This window comes from Triticum dicoccoides, chromosome 3B, assembly GCF_002162155.2.
Source record: "Triticum dicoccoides isolate Atlit2015 ecotype Zavitan chromosome 3B, WEW_v2.0, whole genome shotgun sequence".
Lineage (NCBI taxonomy): Eukaryota > Viridiplantae > Streptophyta > Magnoliopsida > Poales > Poaceae > Triticum > Triticum dicoccoides.
In genome coordinates, this window is record NC_041385.1 from 845,007,862 (window position 1) to 845,024,952 (window position 17,091).

Here is a 17,091-nt window from a genome sequence, read left to right on the forward strand (position 1 = left end):
CAACGGTCAGAAAAATCAACCGACCGACCCAAATTCAATTTTTTGGTAACTTTCATATTGCTCAAGTGTACATGTATAGCTTTAAATTCTTTCAATTCGCAAGATGTGTATATGTAAAGCTTTTAATTCTTTCTATTTGCCACCCGCAAAGGAAAAAAAATCTTTCTGTTCGCAAAAAATAAAACTTTTAATTCTTGCTTTAATTGCTTCGTTCGTGCACCTCCATCCAAGGTTTGGCAACCAAAAGCAGAGGCGCCTTGAGGCGCACGGAGAGGCCGTGCAGCTCGCTCAAGTCCACCGGCGGCATCCTCCCGCCGGGCAGCTCCCAGTCGAAGTTACACATGAGGCTCGCCAGCGCCAGCTCGTTGGACATCATGGCGAACCCGACGCCGGGGCAGCCCCTCCTCCCGGCGCCGAAGGGCAAGAAGGCGAAGTCCTGCCCCATCTTGAGATCGTACCCGAGGAACCTCTCCGGCGCGAACTCCTTGGCGCGGCTCCCCCATGTCGCCGAGTCGCGCCCGATGGCCCAGGCGTGGATCAGGACCCTGGTGCCAAGGGCGGCGCTAGGGGTATTCTTGGGTCTTCATATGAATACCCATGATTTGTACAAAACCGTGTTGATTTTGACAGAAGAGTGACAATTTTCGAAAAACACGATGATTTTGGCAAAATGAATACACATGAATACCCGGTTGCAAATTCCTGGAGCCGCCACTGGCCGCCGGCACGTCGTACCCCAGCAGCCGCGTGTTCTCCAGCGTCTCCGGCGGCAGGAGCAGCGGCGTCGGCGGGTGGAGGTGCAGGGCCTCCTTCACCACCGCCTTCAGGTAGGGCAGGCGGGGGAGATGCTCCTCCGTGACGACGGCGCCGGCGCCCGGGCCGACTGCCGAGCGGACCTCGTCCTGTAGCTTGCGCATCTCGTGCGGGTGGTTGATGAGCTCCGCCATGGCCCATTCCAGCAGCGTGAAGGTCGAGTCCGTGGCGGCCGCCAGCATGTCCAGGATAATGCCCTTGATGCTGCCCGTGTCCAGCTCTTCCGCGTCCAGCATCACGTCCACGAAGTCTCCCTCCTCCCCGGTGGCCGCACCCGCGCCGCGGCGCTGGCGGTGGTCGGCGATGACACGCTCCAGCAGCCCGTCCATCTCGTCGAAGACGCGTCTCGTCTTCTTCTCCAGCCCCGTGACGACGTCCACCCACCGCAGGCACGGCACAGTCTCTCCCATGGGCACCGTGCCCAGGAGCTCCTCGATCTCGGCGAACACCTTCCTCAGCCTCGCGCCGCCGCCGCCGCCGCCGCCTTCGACCCCGTAGTCCGTGTCACCAAACGTGCATCGCGAGATGACCGTGTTAGAGTACACAATGAGGTTGTCGCTGAGGTTCACGACGTCGCCCGCGTGCGGGCGGACCCGGTCGACGAGCGCGGCGGCCTCCTGCGCCCGGACACGCCCGGCGAGGGGGGAGCTGCTGGACCCGCGGATCCGCGCCGGCGAGGAAGCATATCGATGGCTAAGGGAAGCGGTGGAGGAAGCGGCGGCGGGGGTGGCGGCGATGCGGAGAAGGGAGGTCGCGGGAGCATGGGTAGACCAGGCTACTAGAAGCCCGAAACACCAACCAGCAAGTTAAGTAAATTATTAAAATTTATACTAATTTTAGAATGCGTCTATCTAGGACACATCTAGATGTGACACTATGTCACACCTAAGCTGATGTCCACTCTGTTTATGGTTATTATTATTTTTGTCCTAGTTTTTTTTTACTTATTGCTGCATTATATGTTTGTGGGAGCTTAGATGTGACATGCATCCTTAAAAAACATCTAGATGTGAATTAGACAAACTGTTTCAGAAAATAGAAGGATGGCAAGTGGATTCCACCCACATATAGCAAGGTGAAAACACCTTGCATGTGTTCCTGCGCATGGGCATATCGGACGGCCTGGCAGGGTGGGTACGTAGTAAGAGTGAATTTGGGAATGGTGTAAGCGCGGACGTGTTGTTTAGCAACTAGTAATGCCCTCGCCAATGCTCTTAATGAACGTCCCACTGTATCCATGCTAGCTTTTCTTGCCAACGAGCTTTATCCATGCTGGCGTGCTTTAATTTGGTGCCTGTTTTAGCCCGCGTTGATCATCATCCGTTCATCTTATTACTAGTAACAAATAATACTCTTGATGATCCCCACGGTTTATGTTACCGCGTGGTGCTGGATGACAACCGGAGCCATTGTTATCACCTGTTAATGTGCACCCTCTTTAGGTTTTAGCCCGACCCCGTGGATCGATCGATCGCCCGTGGAACCAAGAAAAACGAGTGCACCCTCGTGTCGCTTCCTCGTGATCCATTGCTTCTTCTGCTCCTGGAGAAAGTGTGGCAGAAAATCCAAACCCTCTGTCGTGGATCTCCGGCCGGCCGGTAGAATGACTTCGCCGCCGGCGTCTGTGAGGCCGGAACACGCCGCTTCCGCCGGCGGTGGCGGCCAGTTCCACGTGCTCAACTCCAGCAGCGGCGCCGGCGGCGGCGGCTCTGACGCTGGGCAGCCCAACGGCGCGGCGTATCGGCAGCCGCTGCCTTCTCCACGGGCCGCTGCGCCCGCCAACGGCGCGGCGTACCGGCAGCTGCCATCTCCACGGGCCACAACTCCAGCGAACGGCCCGGCGTATCGGCAGCAGCCATCTCCACGGGCCGCCGCTCCTGCGAACGGCGTCGCGCAAGGCAACGGCGCGACGGTGTATCGGCAGCTTCCCTCTCCTCGAGCCGTCGCTCCAGTGAACGGCGGCGCACAAGGGAACGGTGAGACGGCGTATCGTCAGCTCCCGTCTCCGCGAGCCGCCGCTCCGGCGAAAGGCGTCGCACAATCAAGTGGCGCGACGGCGCATCGGCACCTTCCGTCTCCGCGAGCCACCGCGCCAGCGAAAGGCGTCACACAAGCAAGTGGCACGACGGCGCATCGGCAGCTTCATTCTCCGCGAGCCACCGCTCCAGCGAACGGCATGGCGGCGTATCGGCAGTTGCCGTCTCCACGAGGCGCCGCCCCAACGAACGGCAAGACGGCGTATCGGCAGCTGCCGTCTCCACGGGCTGACGCCTCGGCATTGTGGCGTTCGACGCCGGTGCGCGCCATGACCACCTACGGCCCTCCGACCACCGGTGCCGCCCCGCCGGTGCCCATTGCCATGCGGGCTCCGTCCACGCAGTCGATGCCGTCGCCGCACCTGCTGCAGCAGCTCATGGTCTTGGCGGGGTGGGGCGCCTCTTCCAGACCGCCGTGGCTGCAGAGCTACGTGCAGGGCACGCCGCCGCCGTTCTCCACCTCCGGGAGAGGCCGTGGGATGCAAACACCTTTCGCGTCTTCACGGATACCACGGATACCGGGGGCCAGCGCCAGCGGCACCGCCGTAGCCGCGCAGAGAGACGCCGGCGGTGAGCATGTTCCCAAAGATGCTGGTGCTGGCCGCGGCAAACCGGCGAGCGAGAGGTCGCTCCAGATCGTCCCTGCTGACGATGGTGCCGGGGCCAACAAGAATGTGCCACCGATCGGCGGCAACGGCGAAGGGGCCGGCAAGAACGTGACGCCGGCCGGCGAAGGCAACGGCGATACCGCCGTGGCGCTTCTGGGCCCTGTGCTCGCTATTCCGTCCACGGGGGCCGTCCGCAAGGGGAAGGCCACTGCTAAATCGCCGAACGGCCGCCTACGGAAGCCGCGCGCGCCCAAGGGGAGCAGCACTCTGGCGGGACCCAAGAAGGTCCCCGGCAGGAAACCCGCCGCCGACAAGCCGGCGGCCACGAATCCCAGCGCCCAAGGCAACGACCAGCCAAAGACCGTGTCGCCTCCAAGCAGCGGCAGGAAGAGGAGGAACGCCGCCCCGGCCGCGGCCTCGCCATCGCCGGCGCCGAGCAGCGCCACGCGGTGCAGCCTCGTCGCCAGGGTGAACGACAGCAACAGCACGCCCGGCACGGCGGCGGCGGCGGGAGAAAAGAAGCACACGGTCCTGACATGGCTGATCGACGCCGGCGTGCTCAAGGAGAGAGAGCAGGTCTTCTACGTGCCGGGGCCGGAGGACAAGGCGAGCATCACCGCGAAGGTCGTGTCCGGCGCGGTGACCAGAACGGGCATCCAGTGCAGCTGCTGCGACGGCGCGATGGCGATGGCGCTGCCGGCCTTCGCATCGCACGCCGGCTCCGCGGACGGGTCCCCGGCGCCGTGGGAGCGGCTGCTGCTCATGTCCGGCAAGCCGCTGCTGCGGTGCCTGCGGGAGGCGTGGGACCTGGAGCGCGTGAAGATCTTCCGCGCGGAGGAGACGGCGCGGGCGGCGCTGGAGCAGGACCGGGAGCGGAGCGCGCAGGTGAAGAAGCGGTCGCTGCAGCTGCTCGCCAAGCAGGGGAGGAAGGGAGGCGCTCGTGCTGCCCTGGCCGTCGACGGCGGCGGCGACCGGAGCGACGACGCGTGCGGCGTGTGCGCGGACGGCGGGCAGCTGTTGTGCTGCGACAGCTGCCCGTCGACCTTCCACCCGGAGTGCGTCGCCGTGCAGGGCGTCCCCGACGGCTCCTGGGCCTGCCACTACTGCCGCTGCTTCCTCTGCTCCGCCAGCGACGGCGCCCCCTCCACCTGCCACCAGTGCGCCCGCAAGTGTAAGCAATCCGCCATGATCACCTCTCATACTGTTGAAAAAACATATCTTCACTGACGACACCTCTGCATGCATGCTTCCATGCAGATCACAACCACTGCCGCACGTCGCTGTTCGCCGGGCACGAGATCGGGCCCTTCTGCAGCGAGTCCTGCAACAAGGTGAAAACAGACGCTGAAACATTCATTTTTGCTTTCGGCAACACACTTATTGTACTGCTGAAACTCCTGATCATACTGCTACTGCCACAGTGACATTGACTGGGAGTTTGGGATTTATGATTTCAGATTGCGGCGAAGCTGACGGAGATGGCGGGGGCGGCGAACAGGGCCGATGAAGACGGCTACTCCTGGTCCCTGCTGAAGATGCAGAAGGACACCAGGGACTCCGCCGCCGATCTCGAGTGCAACATGAAGCTGACCGTGTCGCTGGGTGTGCTGGATGAATGCTTCAACCCCGTCAAGGACCGGCGCACCGGCGTCGACATGCTGCACCAGGCCGTCTACAGCCTCGGGTAAGCTCAAGCTCTCTCTCACAGTGTTACTCCAACTCCAGGCAAATGAAGATTCATCAGGGGGTGGCACTGCTGTTTGAAGAAAGCTTGGATTGGTTGCTTCAGAGTGGCACTGTTATCTGAAAATTAGAATCAATTCTGATCTGTTTTTGATGATGATGGTCTTTCTTGAGCGTGTAGGTCGGAGTTCAAGCGGCTAAGTTACGAAGGATTCTATACCATGGTACTCGAGAAGGACACAGAAATCATCTCGGTTGCCCTGTTAAGGTATCCTTTGCTGCAATTGTGTACTATACACCTTTTTTCAAAAGAACAACAGATGAATGTACATTACAGATTTTTTTAGGCCAAAAAAAGATACAGTAATTTTAAGTTGTTTATAGATGTAATTTATGATTTTAAGATGTGTACTATACATTTTTTCGGACGAACAAAAGGTGAAGGTACACTAAACATTTTTTTTGAGGCAAAAAAGAAAACAGATATAATTTTTTAAAATGTCACAAACATTTTATATTTTCCGAATGGTACTACTTTTTTTATTACACAAACTTTTTTTACCTGGTATAATCAATTCTTAAAAAATGTCACATACTTCTTTTAAACGCGTGAACCAATTTTTAATGCTATATTTAAAAATTACAGTACAAAAATGAACACCACATATTTTTGAATTCTCAGTGTTTTGAAAATTAAGTATATTAAGTTTTTTTAATATATGTATTCATATTTTTGGAAAAATATATTAAAAAGCAACCAAAAGCAGTACATTTAGATTCCTTGAGGCGAGACGCGCTTGTATCTCACTGCAGGCTAGACACAGCCGCGCACGCACATGTATGATAGTGTCGGGCTTTTGTATGTAAGCAAGGGTGGGTGTTTGTTCCCAATTGATAGAGTCAAATGTGTGGTTTGTACAAGTGTCCAATAATATCGCAATTTGACATAAAATAAAAAGTACCTGAAGTATTTTTATCCTACATAACATAAACAGAAATGACCACACAAATATGCAAGCAATATTTTTGTCGTATCCAAGGTAGCCATGTCCTCATCACCAACCAACCATTTTTTCCTTCCATTTTTCATTTTTATAACGTATTCCCCGACCAAATCTTCAATTTCCCATAAAACAAAATGTACAAAACATTTGGCTAGCCAAATGAGTGTCAAGTACTGTAGATGAGAAGACAGTCATACTACTCTTAATTTGCTCGAGCATTTTAGCTGCATGTACCGTAATTAACTTTGTAGGCTGACGGAGTACATAGCATCCAAAACCGAAAAACGTATGGCGATGAACACGCCTGTCTGAGATAAGTTTGCCTCTTAATTTACCTTGCAGGTTCCATGGCAACAAACTGGCTGAGATGCCGTTCGCCGGCACGCTGCCGCACTACCGGAGGCAGGGGATGATGGGCCGCCTCGTCAAGGCCGTCGAGCAGGTGGTTCACAGATCAAGAGAACAACCACCATTTTTGCAATGAGGGTCCAGAGATCGCTTGTAAATTTTGCTCTGACGCATGCGCATGCATCACTTGTGTTGCCAGGTGCTGACGACGGTGCAGGTGGAGAAGCTGGTGATTCCGGCGGTGGCCGAGGTGGTCGACACATGGAAGAGGTCCTTCGGCTTCGCGCCCATGGAGCCGCGGCTGAGGGAGGAGGCCAAGAGGCTCAGCATGGTGGTCGTCACCGGCACCGTCATGCTGCAGAAGCACATCGCCAGGCAGCAGGCTGCGCACGGCGACGAGGATTGCCAAGAGGCGCCGCCGATGACTGAGGACGAGCTGGCGTTCCTGGAGATGAGCTGGCCGCTCTCCAGTTTCACCGACCTCGTCGCCGGGATCGCGTTCCCGCCGCCGTCTGGCGCCGACCCGCTGGCCGCCGCCGTGAGGGGGCTGGGTGTGGGTGCCCGGGGGACGAGCGGCCGGCGGTCCTGCGGCGGCGAGGCGGTGGGCTCCAGCGTGTTCCAGATGCATAGCTACGCACCTGCTGCGCACGGCGCGGCAGGCTGGTGTTGCGAGGAACGACGATAGACTTCTGAAGATTTTTTTTTGTGCCTTTCTTTATTTGAGTACTGAAATTTACATGTTGTTCCTTTCGAGAAAAGGCGAAAAAATGGACTGATTACTCGAAATTGGATATTTGGACTGATCACTCTTGAAATTTTGATATTTGAAACTTATTTACATCAATATATGCATATCTGGGACATGCTTTGGGAATTCCAATTTATGTTTATGTTATCAGGGGATCTATATTACAATTTTTTTAAGAGCACGTGCTTGTGGATTTTTTTTAAGAGCACGTGCACGTGCTTCTCTATTTGAGCATTAAAATTTATAGCTACATGTTGTTCATTTCGAAAAGGCGAGAAAAATGGACTGGTTACTTTGAAATCTAGACATTTGGACTGATCACTCTTGGAATTTTGGCATTTGAAACTTATTTACATCAATATATGCGTGTCTGGGACAGGGTTTCGGAATTGCAGTTTATGTTTATGTTATCGGGTGATTGTATTACATTTTCTTAAGCGCCCCCAGGACGGCCTCCCCCGACGATTTATTTGCGCCGGCGCCGAGAAAACGGCTCAGTCACGCCCGCAGGATGCCAAATTTCGTCGGCTCGGCCCGTTTTTGCGTCCGGCGCTCGCAGGCCGAACCCGGCGCACTGGGGGACGCTCGGGGGCTCCGGCGCAAGGGAAAAGCGTTCCAGGGCCCGCATTGACAGGTGAAAAGTCAAGCCGCCCGCCCGGATTCGCCTCTGCCCCCCGCGCTCGGCCGCCACCCTGCCGATCCCGGCACCGACCACCACCCGCAGCAGCTAGGTAGATCATCTCCCGCCGGGAAAAAGAAGGGGTTTGGTCGAGGCAGCCTCTTCACCGCCGTCCTGGGCACCTTTTCCAGCACTCCGGCCGCGCACAGGGCTGTACACCGGCGGGCTTGCGCCCACCTCGCCCACAAGGGGTTCGTTGAATTGCCCGGCCCGGCGATGGACTCCGAAGATGAGGAGGCGCTCGCGGCGTTGCTGGATGAGGGAGCCGAAGCCGACGTCCAGGAGCAAGAGCATCTCATGGTGCTCGCCGCCCTCACCGGCCTGCTCGCGAGCAGTGAGAAGCCGCGGCGAGGTGGCTCGGTGCTTGGGCGGGTGAAAGCAAGGAACCGGCATTGTCTGGGAGGCTACTGCATGCTCTACTCGGACTACTTCGCCGACGCTCCATTGCACGGTGAGAAAGCATTTCGGCACCGTTATCGGATGAACCGAAAGCTTTTTCTCCGGATTGTGAATTCCATCCGGGAGTTCGACAGCTACTTCAAGTGCAAGAAGGATTGCACCGGCACACTTGAATTCACCTCGATCCAGAAGTGCACGGCAGCTATGAGGATGCTTGCATACGGAGCTCCCGGCGATTCATTCGACGACTATGGGCGCATGGCCGAGTCCACCACCATTGAGTGTTTCTACAAGTTCTGCAGGGCAGTGGTGGCAGTGTTTGGGCCGCAGTACTTGCGAACACCCAATGCGGAAGAACTGCTCGGATCCTAGCACAAAATGAAGCAGGAGTATTTCCTGGGATGCTTGGAAGCATCGACTGCATGCATTGGAAATGGAAGAACTGTCCATTTGCTTAGCAAGGGTTGTACAAAGGCGCCAAAGGCGATTGCAGTGTGGTGCTTGAGGCAGTGGCCACACAGGACCTCTGGATTTGGCACTCTTTCTTTGGGATGCCAGGAACTCACAATGACATCAACGTCCTGCAGTGCTCCCCATTCTTTGCCAAGCTTGTTGAAGGTCATTCTCCTCCGGTGAACTTCGAGGTCAATGGCAGTACAACAAGGGGTACTATCTAGCTGATGGCATCTATCCGAGATGGTCGACATTTGTGAAGACCATCTCAAACCCTGTGCCAGGAGGCAAGAACGCCCGGTTTGCGAAGATTCAGGAGGCTTGCAGGAAGGATGTCAAGCGGGCATTTGGTGTGCTCCAATCTCGATTTGCTGTTGTCCGGTTCCCTACTCTGACTTGGTCGAAAGATCAAATGTGGGAGATCATGATTTGCTGTGTCATCTTGCACAACATGATCATTGAGAGTGAGCAGGAAGAGCCAGTGTTTGACATTGAACCATACTACAGGCAGGGTCCTCTTGATCACCAGCTACCGGAAAACTGGACTGACTACCTCAATATGCGTCAGGAGATCTGAGATCCACAGGTGCATCAAGAACTGCAACACGATCTGCTGGAGCACCTATGGAGGCTCAAGGGCGAGGCTGGGAATGACATGTGATGAAACTTGAGTTTTATTTGTTAAACTATATAATTTGTAGTGAATTATTTGATTTATGTGATAAAACACGCCGAAACACGCTGAACTAATAAATTGATTTCTATCTGTATGCGAAAATTCATGCCGAAACCGCCGAACCACGCCGAAAATGAGCCGATTCACGTAGTTATCGGGCCGTTTTTGACATATTTGGACTGAAAGATGGGCTGAATTCGGCGCCTGGGGGCGACGGCTGGGTGCGAACCGCCCCCAGCGTCGAGTTTATCGCCGGCGCACCCCCAGGACACTCTTTTTCAGCGCCCTGAGGGCCGAACGGCTGGAGATGCTCTAACAGCGCGGGCTTGTGGAATATTTGTTAGGGGAGCTTCTGAATCTTTGTCGGACGTCATTTACATTAGAGGAGATTTGTACACATGTTTTATGCGATTTTACCTAAGAGAGAGCAGCAAAAGTGGTTAGCTAGCTAGAATAAGTTTGAATATGATGATGTGCTACGCTACGACTATGATGATTAAATAGCGAGTGTTGATGGTAATGACTATGATGATTATTATTAGCTAGTGTTGGTGGTGATTAGATATCTACACTATGACTATGATGATTAAATAGTGTTGGTGGCAATGACTACAATGATTATTAGCTAGTTTTGTTGGTGATGATATGATGCAAGAGTTTTTATATTAATATGATAATGATGTTGACCATGATTATCATGATGATTCCTTATTATGATCATGATTAGTTATCATATCATTGGTGGAAGAACGCGGATTAGATTCATGTGGATGAATCAAAAGTGACCAAAAGTTGAATTAGTAGGATCGTCGTCCTAATTCAACTTTTGATTGATCCAAATGAATCTAATCCATGTTTCTTCCTCATAATGATATATTAATTCATCATTGACATAATGATATAACAACCTCTTAATTGATAATGTATCAAATTTTATATAACGGCGCATAAATACACTAAAAATTAATTAAAAAACAAAATACTAGTAGCACTAGATATGAAGCACGCTACTACTAGTTAGATTAGCAGCAACACTGGAAATAATACACGCTATGGCTATATGTCTTAACAGTAGCGTGTGTTACACGCGTTAGTGCTAAGGAATAGCTGTAGCTCTTTACTAGTAGCGCGGGACCCCGTGCTACTAGTAAGCATAAAACTCGCACTACTATTAGGATTTTTCCTAGTAGTGAGTCTAAGTTACTCGCTATTATGACTAGCCTGAAAAGGAATAAAAACTATGCATTTGAATACATCAAAAAAATATGGTCTAAGCAGCACATCTCAATGCTAGGTGTGGCCCCCATAAAGAGCAAACCGTCATTGCCCACCCATGATTTATGCATTTTAATATTTACTATGCTTTGTAAGCCGGTGCAGCCCACCACCTGCAGCCCACTAATAAGCAGGCATCAGAATCCAAGCTCCCTTCTCACGGGAACCAACGAGCATGTTTACCACCGGACTGTGGGGCAGCGAGCCGCCGCCAGCATCGCTCGTTGCACATCCAGCCAACATCATCTCTCGGCATGAGTTCGAGCCGGCCAGCAGCAAGGCGATGAAAGTCAACCCAGACAACGGGTATTGCTGACTGGTGAGCCGCACATCTAGTATTTTTTGCTGCTGAAAAAAAATCTCATTTGTCGATTAACAATAATTTTTCTATAGGTTGTCCACTATAGCACTATAGTCTAAAATTCAAGCAGTCAATGAATAAAAGGTGCGCTATACACTGTCTAATGCCTACCAAAACAACTAGTATCATTGAGAATTTGAAAATTTTGGTCGAGACACAAGAGCTGGCCCGCCCAGACTTCTCTTCGGAACTCCACCACTGCTGGTGCTCAAGCTCCAAAAAGGATTTTCCATATTTACAATGTCTTACGTATATGAATAAGATTTCTATTTTTTTTCATTTTTAGAAGCAGGGACTCATGAGAATTATATTTAGACTAATATTTTCTACTTATTTATAATTAAAATGTATCATTTCAATATATAATCGTAAGCTTTATAGTTCTATACTATACTTAACAACTAAACAATGATACAACTAATATATTAAGATGCAATTTCATTATATAATTTTAACTTTGACAATGGAAAATGTAATTTCACTAAATTTGAAATATATAGTCCAAGTATTATGAATTTATTGTTTTATTTTCGAGACATTGCCTATTTTTTGTTTAATAAATATTTCATAAATTAGAGCCAAATGGAGAAGAACAAAAGTCAAAGTCTTTATGCATTAATTCACGTCACTTTGATTAGTTGCAAATACATGTTGGTGTTTGTGGTTTTTTAGTTTCCTTAAATATCATGGCATAGAGTTGCAATATTAAATGAGTTTTTTCTGTCAAAAAATATTAAATGAGTTTTCTAGAATGCACTACTTGTTTTCAGATTGTCTACCAATGAATAAAAGGGACAATTATCTACAAACTAAATAGAAAATTCTAGAATATAAATAATATCTATGAGTGGCTTGTCTTGAGATTTTCGCATTACTTGTTTATTAGGTTTTGCATAATATTTTGTGCATACTTTGCACTTGGTATTGAATGGGCTTGGTTTGAGGTTTAGTAGGGCCTCCTTCCTATGCAAAGTCTGGGCCTGGCATTTGTATTACGACGTCCACCTAGGTGCATTTGTTCTCAAACAACCTTATTTCCCTTCATTTTTATTTATTAATTATAACCTATTCCCCAACCAAATCTTCAATTTCCATTTTATAAATTTTGAGGTAAAATGTGGAAAACATTTGGCTAGCCAATAGGGTCTTAGTTAGTGGATAACAAGACAATGATACTATTAATTGGCTCAAGCATTTTAGCAGTACTTTTTTGTTGTTGTATTTTAGCAGTACTTATTTACAGTAATTTTGGAGGGGGCGTGCATGAGACTTTCGGTTTCAACATTTAATATCCTAGGCGAACCAACCTGTGGTTGGATGGTTAGAGGCATTGTGGTATCCTCAGCCCACCAGGGTTCAAATCTTGATGCTCGCATTTATTCTTGGATTTATTTCAGGTTTTCCGGCGATGCACATTCAGTGGGAGGAGACGTTCCCATCGATGACGAGGTGACTATGGTGGTTTTGTAAATTTGAAGATGATATGCCGACTCAGTCTTTCGGAGGTGCTCATAGGGGTAGGGTGTGCGTGTGTGTGTGCGTTTATTGGGGTGAGTGTATGCGCGTGTATATGAGCGCTTGCGCCTGTGTTGTGTTAACAAAAAGCATTTAATATCCTAGAGTTTTCAGGCTTGCAAACTAATATCGGGCGTGCAAAACAAAAACAATGTATACAAATGAATAGGCTCAAACACATATGTCTTTGATTTATGTTAAAGGTTCCATGCCTACAAACTGGCGGAGATGCCATTCATGGGCACAATGCCGCACTACCAGAGGCAGCGGATGATGGGCCGCCTCGTCAAGGACGTCTAGCAGGTAGTCCCGAGATTGAGAGAACAATAATTTCTTTCCAACGCGGATCTAGAGATCGCTCATAAACATGAGCATCACTTGTTTTGCCAGGTGCTGGAGTTGGTGCAGGTGGAGAAGCTGGTGATCCTGGCGGTGGACGAGGTGGTCGACATGTGGAAGAGGTCCTTTTTTGGCTTCACGCCCATGGAGTCGCAACTAAGGGAGGAGCCCAAGAGAACAACATGGTCATCGTCACTGGCACCATCGTACTACATAAACACATCGCCGAGCAATAGAGTGCACGCGGAGAAGAGGAGAGTCAGGCGCCACCTATGACCAAGGACGAGCTGCCATTCTTGTAAATGAGTTGGTCGCTCACCAGTTTCACCGACCTCGTGGTTGGGATCACGTTCCCAAGGCTGTTTGGTGCCCGATGGCTGCCGCAATGAGGATCCGGGTGTCAATATCCTAGGGCCTAGCGGTCTGAGGTGCTGAGGAGGTGAGATGGTGGGCTCGAGCGTGTTCCAGATCACGAGCTACGCTATGGCCGCACGTGGTGGCAACCTCCGGCTCGGCCTGAACAAATGATCATGTTGGTGTTGCACCAACGACGACAGGATTTCTTGAGATTTTTTTGTGCATTTCTTCATTTGAGTATGAAAATAGCTCCATGTTGTTCATATCAAAAATGCGAATAATGGATCAATTACTCTGAAAAATTGACATTTGGGCTAATCACTCCTTAAAAAATTGTACATTTGAAACTTGTTTACATCAATATGGCCATGGTTTGGGAATTCCAATTTGTGTTATCACGGGGTCTATAGGCCTTTGAATGAGAAGAAATCGATTGTTTTGTGCTTGGTGATTCTTGGCATGGTAGGAACCTTGCATGTACTTTTTTTAACAGGACGGTCTTTTGGATCATTGGCGTATGCAATTTACATTAGAGGAGATTACTAATGTAGTTTCCAGATGAAGCATAATAAGGCTTTCCCACTGAGTTTTGCCAAACTATTTGGCAATTAATTGGTGATGATATTTCATTCATGTTTCATGATTTTTATCATGCTAGACCGGGCCTGCTTGTTTTAATTATGGTGCTTTAACTTTGTTACCTGTTTTTGAGGGAATTTTTGTTACTCAAAAGTGTTTATGTTGGTACCATTCAATTGCATATGCTTATTTGTTTTTTAATGTATTATCTACCCTTTTTATGAATTCGCTAATAATAGAGATATCTATGTAAGTTATAAGATATTTGCCCCAGTCAAAAATCTGTTTATTAAAGCCATGATCGTTCTAGATGGTGTTATTATTTTGCATTTAGAAACACATGAGATAAGTAAGAAAAACTTGAAATGGTGTTTGGTATAAGACGGATTTTGAACAACTTGGGATAAAATTATTTGGTCTTTTGTGAAATTTTCTCTGATAAAAAAGGTTGCAGTAAGCTATACATTAATTGAACAATCCAGACTTTAACTTATGGTAAAGCATTCATCTCTACTATTAAAGGGGACTTGGTACATACTCCCTTCGTTTCAAAATAGATGACTTAATTTTGTACTAACTTTAATACAAAGTTAGTATAAAGTTGGGTCATCTATTTTGGAACGTAGGGAATAGTTCTGTACCCTCCTCGATTACCATGGATCCCTCGTCCGACCTCCACCCGTCATCAATTTGTTTCATCGCCTTATAATTACATTAAGGACAGTATAACCGAGCCTAAACCGAGCTCTCCCAGCCTATCAGCGATTTGGGACGTCAGATTTCGTGTTTGAATAATTTCCAGCCGTCAGATCACGTGTCTCATCGTTCTAGGACATCTAGGGAACTGTTTTTTCCCGCCTGGGCCGATCCTGGGCCGGCTGTCCTGGGCCGCTACTCCGGGGGCCGAATTGGAAGCATCTCATTCACTGACATTGATTAGCGTCTGATGGAAAACAAACGATCATGATTTCTGCCCATGTCCTCGTAGCCCTACCCGCAACCCTCGTCCCTTCCCGCACCCAACCCGCTCCCCATCGCCGCCCCATCCCGACCTTGGCTAAGACAGAGTGCGCCGTCGCTGCCGTTCTCGCCGGAGAGAGAGAGAGAATGGAGCCCGCACCGCTCCCAACCCTCCCGATCTCTGGGCTGGGGCGCTCATGTCGGCGCCAGACACGGAGGCGCCTTCCAGAGCACCTTGCCGCTATAGTGATGTGCGGCAGCGCGAGGACATGGTGAGGCTTCATTCATGGATTCAACGATTTCAAGGTTTGATCTCCCCTTTACTCCCCCCGATATTCCTATAAAACAATTCAACAGAGTTAAGGCGTTAGGTACCACAGACCTTCTATTGATCAGGGTGAATTGTTGATTATGCTTATTATAGGGTTCGAAGGATTGAATCTGAGAACATAATTCTCGAAATGGAGGAGGTACAGTTGGTGTTCCTTGAGATGGCAAGAAAGAGCATTCAAGGGAAGAGGATTCGTTGCGAGAGATTCGGATGCTGGTGCGGACGGTCAAGGGAGGGGGGACTCGTTGCAGCATCAAAAAGACACAGGCAACGGTGCTACTGCTGATGGTAGAGAGGAGATCAACGGCAAGGAAGGCAAGGGAAAAACTGAGGGTGTGAAACTGAGTTTATTCTAGGTGTCATTTTTTGCTGATCAACTCATCTCAATCCCCATCCATCTTCCTCCAATTTTTCTTTTGTTCCTGTACAGGTCAGGTCAAACAGGGTTTACAATTAGGTACAAAGCTTCACGAGGACTCATCTTCTTGGGATGGAAGATGATCGGTTACTGTTAAATTGTAAAATTTATATATTTTTGTGATGGTGCCGACTGGGAGTTCTTTTAGATTTACTTCTATCATAGGTAGTAGAAATTACGTTCAGCTTATGCAGATGATGCATGGACACTGCAGTAAAAGTAAATACATTACCTGTAAACTTGATTGTTGATTTAGTAATTCTACTTTTGGTCCAACGATCGATCAATTGTTGAGGCTATACTGAACCAAAAATTCCTTACTGGGGCAGTACTATAGTCTCTTGATTATGCTCTTAAGTAAATATCATGTCCATCTCTTATTAGAAATTTAGAAAACCATAGGTTAAACAGAAGCTTTCTTACAAAAGGAGTGCTCTTCAGAAGGTACTACATGTATACGCTCACATCACATGCATGTTTTCTTAATTTTCAGGTGCTTATGAATTTCTGCGGAAGTACAGTAGCCTGTAGCTTTGTAGGCGTTGAACTAATTAAATACCAATCCAAGTAGGAGCGAAAGGAAGATAATATAGGTTTTGATCCGCCAAAAGGTCAAGTGATGCTTATTTACTCTCATTTCAGTTAAGATTTACCTCTACAACATTGCATGAACTCCTGCGCATATTGGATACTTTATTTATGCACCTTCTTGCATTTTAATTCCATGTAAGTTGTGTAATCTATTTAATAAGTTATTTTTATTTTGGCTACAAATGATTATATCGGATACACTGTGCACATTTATGCAGTGACTGTTGAAAGTTGCTAGACATAGGAAAAGATGGGAGTCAATCCAAGAAGACATCAGCAACCAAAGGTGAACATTTATATAAACATTTGGTTTTCCGATACAAGAATAATCATGTGTGTTTTTTAAAGGTGTGTGATTTTCTTTCAGTGTGGAAATTATTATGACGATCATTCATCAGAGATGTGTATGTGCGTTATAATCTTCTTACAAAGCAATTCAAATTTTAATCTTAGATTTAACAATTATTGACATGTCATGAAGTATGTACTGCATCACTCACAAAAAGCATAGCTTCCATCCAGTGGCTTTGGCTGAGTTAATCCGTGCATTGATGTTTCGCCATTTCCTGAAGTTATATTACTCTTGGTTTCTTTCAGGTTAATGCGATTACTCCATTAAGTGAAGGTTAGCCATGCTCCTTGATCAAGGCTATTAATTTATAGATGTGTTTTCGAGTATACTCATAGTAGTCTAGCGATGAGTATAAGTTGAAGCAAGAGTCTATCATAAAAAAAAACATTTTCATCTGAAACTAGCCATAAGATAGAAATGGCTATACATATATTGAATACATGAAACAAAGATGTGTATAATATGTCCAGCTTAGTATTTTTCCTCTTTTTGGTTGTACTTACTACTGTCCATTTCAAGACAAAAGAAAACTTCTGCCAAACAACTTTTTCATACTATTTAATCAT

The 17,091-nt window shown here is 48.7% G+C and overlaps 2 protein-coding genes and 1 long non-coding RNA gene across 3 annotated transcripts; 2 read left to right on the top strand and 1 right to left on the bottom strand.

Annotated features, from left to right (window-relative positions):
- Window positions 1-199: 199 nt before the first annotated feature.
- Window positions 200-2,084, bottom strand: LOC119280282 (cytochrome P450 71A1-like). Its single transcript, XM_037561184.1, has 3 exons — window positions 2,072-2,084; window positions 721-1,591; window positions 200-554 (listed from the first exon to the last, which is right to left on the bottom strand). The coding sequence occupies exons 1-3, from the start codon at window positions 2,082-2,084 to the stop codon at window positions 200-202; spliced, it is 1,239 nt and encodes a 412-aa protein (XP_037417081.1).
- Window positions 2,085-4,144: 2,060 nt separating this feature from the next.
- Window positions 4,145-13,213, top strand: LOC119280283 (increased DNA methylation 1-like). The gene is made up of 9 exons (XM_037561185.1): window positions 4,145-4,628; window positions 4,715-4,788; window positions 4,915-5,141; window positions 5,322-5,408; window positions 6,487-6,586; window positions 6,692-6,862; window positions 6,905-7,155; window positions 12,802-12,892; window positions 12,989-13,213. The coding sequence occupies exons 1-9, from the start codon at window positions 4,145-4,147 to the stop codon at window positions 13,211-13,213; spliced, it is 1,710 nt and encodes a 569-aa protein (XP_037417082.1).
- A 1,700-nt stretch (window positions 13,214-14,913) lies between these two features.
- LOC119282626 lies at window positions 14,914-15,841 on the top strand. The gene is made up of 2 exons (XR_005138806.1): window positions 14,914-15,139; window positions 15,258-15,841. It is a non-coding gene; the product is annotated as an uncharacterized LOC119282626 (long non-coding RNA).
- The last annotated feature ends 1,250 nt before the right edge of the window (window positions 15,842-17,091 follow it).